The sequence below is a fragment of the Microtus ochrogaster genome, unplaced genomic scaffold (genome assembly GCF_000317375.1).
Source record: "Microtus ochrogaster isolate Prairie Vole_2 unplaced genomic scaffold, MicOch1.0 UNK20, whole genome shotgun sequence".
Lineage (NCBI taxonomy): Eukaryota > Metazoa > Chordata > Mammalia > Rodentia > Cricetidae > Microtus > Microtus ochrogaster.
Window position 1 is genome coordinate 551069 of NW_004949118.1, and position 1870 is coordinate 552938.

Here is a 1870-nt window from a genome sequence, read left to right on the forward strand (position 1 = left end):
AAAAAAAAAAAAAAAATTATATATATAAGAATTGTTTTTCTTGGTGGTCTCTGCCCTGCACTTCCTGCCTTCTTCCCTGGGCACTGCAGGCGTGGGTGGAGCCTAGAGCCTAGCCCTTCCACACCCAACAGCCCTGAGGTCCTGGCCTCTAGGGACTGAAACCCTAGAGAGGCTCGGAGGCAGGAGTTTTCCTCCTACGCTGTCTCTGTTCATGTTTTCCGAGGGGAGCGCTGGGTGGGCTGGGCCTGTGTGGTCCTGATGAGCTTTCTGGGGCCCAGGCTTTATTGGATCAGGCAAGCAGCTCCCTAGACGATTCTCTTTATGTACCCAGCACCACTCCCGGGTGCGGCACACAGCAGGCTCACCTAAACACATACACACAGCACATTCTTCCTTATACATATATTCAGCTTTCTGTGTGTTCATATGAAGTGTCCATGTGCCTCTCATCCCTGTCCAGTTCAGCTTCTCTGTACTAGTTGTTGGTCTATCGAGGGCAGGCTCCGGACCTTAAACATAGCTTGTACCCCAATCTACATCAACACTTTCAGAAGACAGGCTGGTCCATGTGCTCTTGCCTCTCTCTGCCTAGGTGTGCCACTGCCTGCCCTGGTGTCCTTTTCAGCCGGCCTCACCCAGAAGCCTTTCCCCAGTGACGGAGGCGTCGTTCTCTTTAATAAGGTGCTGGTCAACGATGGAGGCGTATACAACCCCGCCACTGGTGAGTGCGGGGGTGGGGGGGAGAGGGCTTCCGGCTTGCTTCATCCAGATGCAGGTACCCCCACCTCATCCTGTGTTGGTCCTCTGAAGCAGCTCTGTCACCGAACCTCCAGCTCCTGGGCTGCAGGTGCAGAAGGCCTCATCACACACCGGCCACCAACCCTGCCACCAAGCACGCTTGGTGAATCATCACACTTGGTGGTGATCTGTGAATCATCAGGGGCAGAGACTCCCTTCGCAATCTCGTGTTTATGATGAGAGCCAAATAAGGGCTGTGCTTTCTCCAGAAGGGGCCTCACACAGAGACAGAACTGCATTGTGAGCTTTGGCGTCTCCGCAGCACCTACGCCTGTCTCCAGGGAGCCCAGTGCCGAGTGTGGTGGAACCTGGTACAAGCTGTGACAGCACGGCCACCTTTCCCTTCTTCCAGCTTGCACTGTGTCACACACCTGTTCTAGGCCACCTCCCGATGTGCTGTCACAGAGTCCTTCCGGACAGCCAGGCTTGGGGCTTTCCCTCCCGGGATGCTTCCCGTCTGGACCATGGGCACTGCCTCCTTGCTCTCGCAGTTATGACTGCTGTTTATGTAGGCAGGGTCCTCAGCATCTTCTGGGTAATTTTTAGCCACTCTCTCCACAGTCCCCTGCCTGGTTACCCTCTGGCTAAGTCACACTGGTTCCGAAATGTCAGGCCTCAGTGTCAGACAGAGAAAGAATTCAGGTATCCAGACTGTTTACAGCAAATCTCAGCAAGCTCTCTAATCTGTGCTTAGAGGTTTGGTACCAGAGTTGGGGTTGCTTTCGGGCTATGTTGGCTGTAGGAACCCCTTATTCTCACACAGGCTGGTGATCTTCGCAAGCAGGCTAACAGCCACATGTTTCTTTCTCCTTCGGAGAACTAGTCTCAACAGCAGGTCAGTGCTATCAAGGAAGTTCTAGGCAATTTTGAGCTAGACTTGCCCCCACCAGACAGGCAATTGAAAACTTGGCCCAGCACCTCCTAAAAGATTCTAGGAGTTATAAACAGGATGCAATTGAAATAGTAAGCATGGGAGGGGAAAGGGAAGCCTCAGTCAGACTTAAAGGCTAGGTTCTGAGTATAACGACCTGGGACCCGCCCCTCCTGGGATGGAGGCTGAGTGGTTCCCCTC

At 53.5% G+C, this 1870-nt stretch overlaps 1 protein-coding gene across 1 annotated transcript in view; it reads left to right on the forward strand.

Moving 5' to 3' along the window:
- Emilin2 (elastin microfibril interfacer 2) overlaps window positions 1-1870 on the forward strand; it is a 55233-nt gene that overhangs the window by 50978 nt on the left and 2385 nt on the right. The window contains exon 7 of the mRNA XM_005367550.2: window positions 593-721. Within this exon, the coding sequence (XP_005367607.1) occupies window positions 593-721 (129 nt within the window). The remainder of the gene's footprint in view (window positions 1-592; window positions 722-1870) is intronic.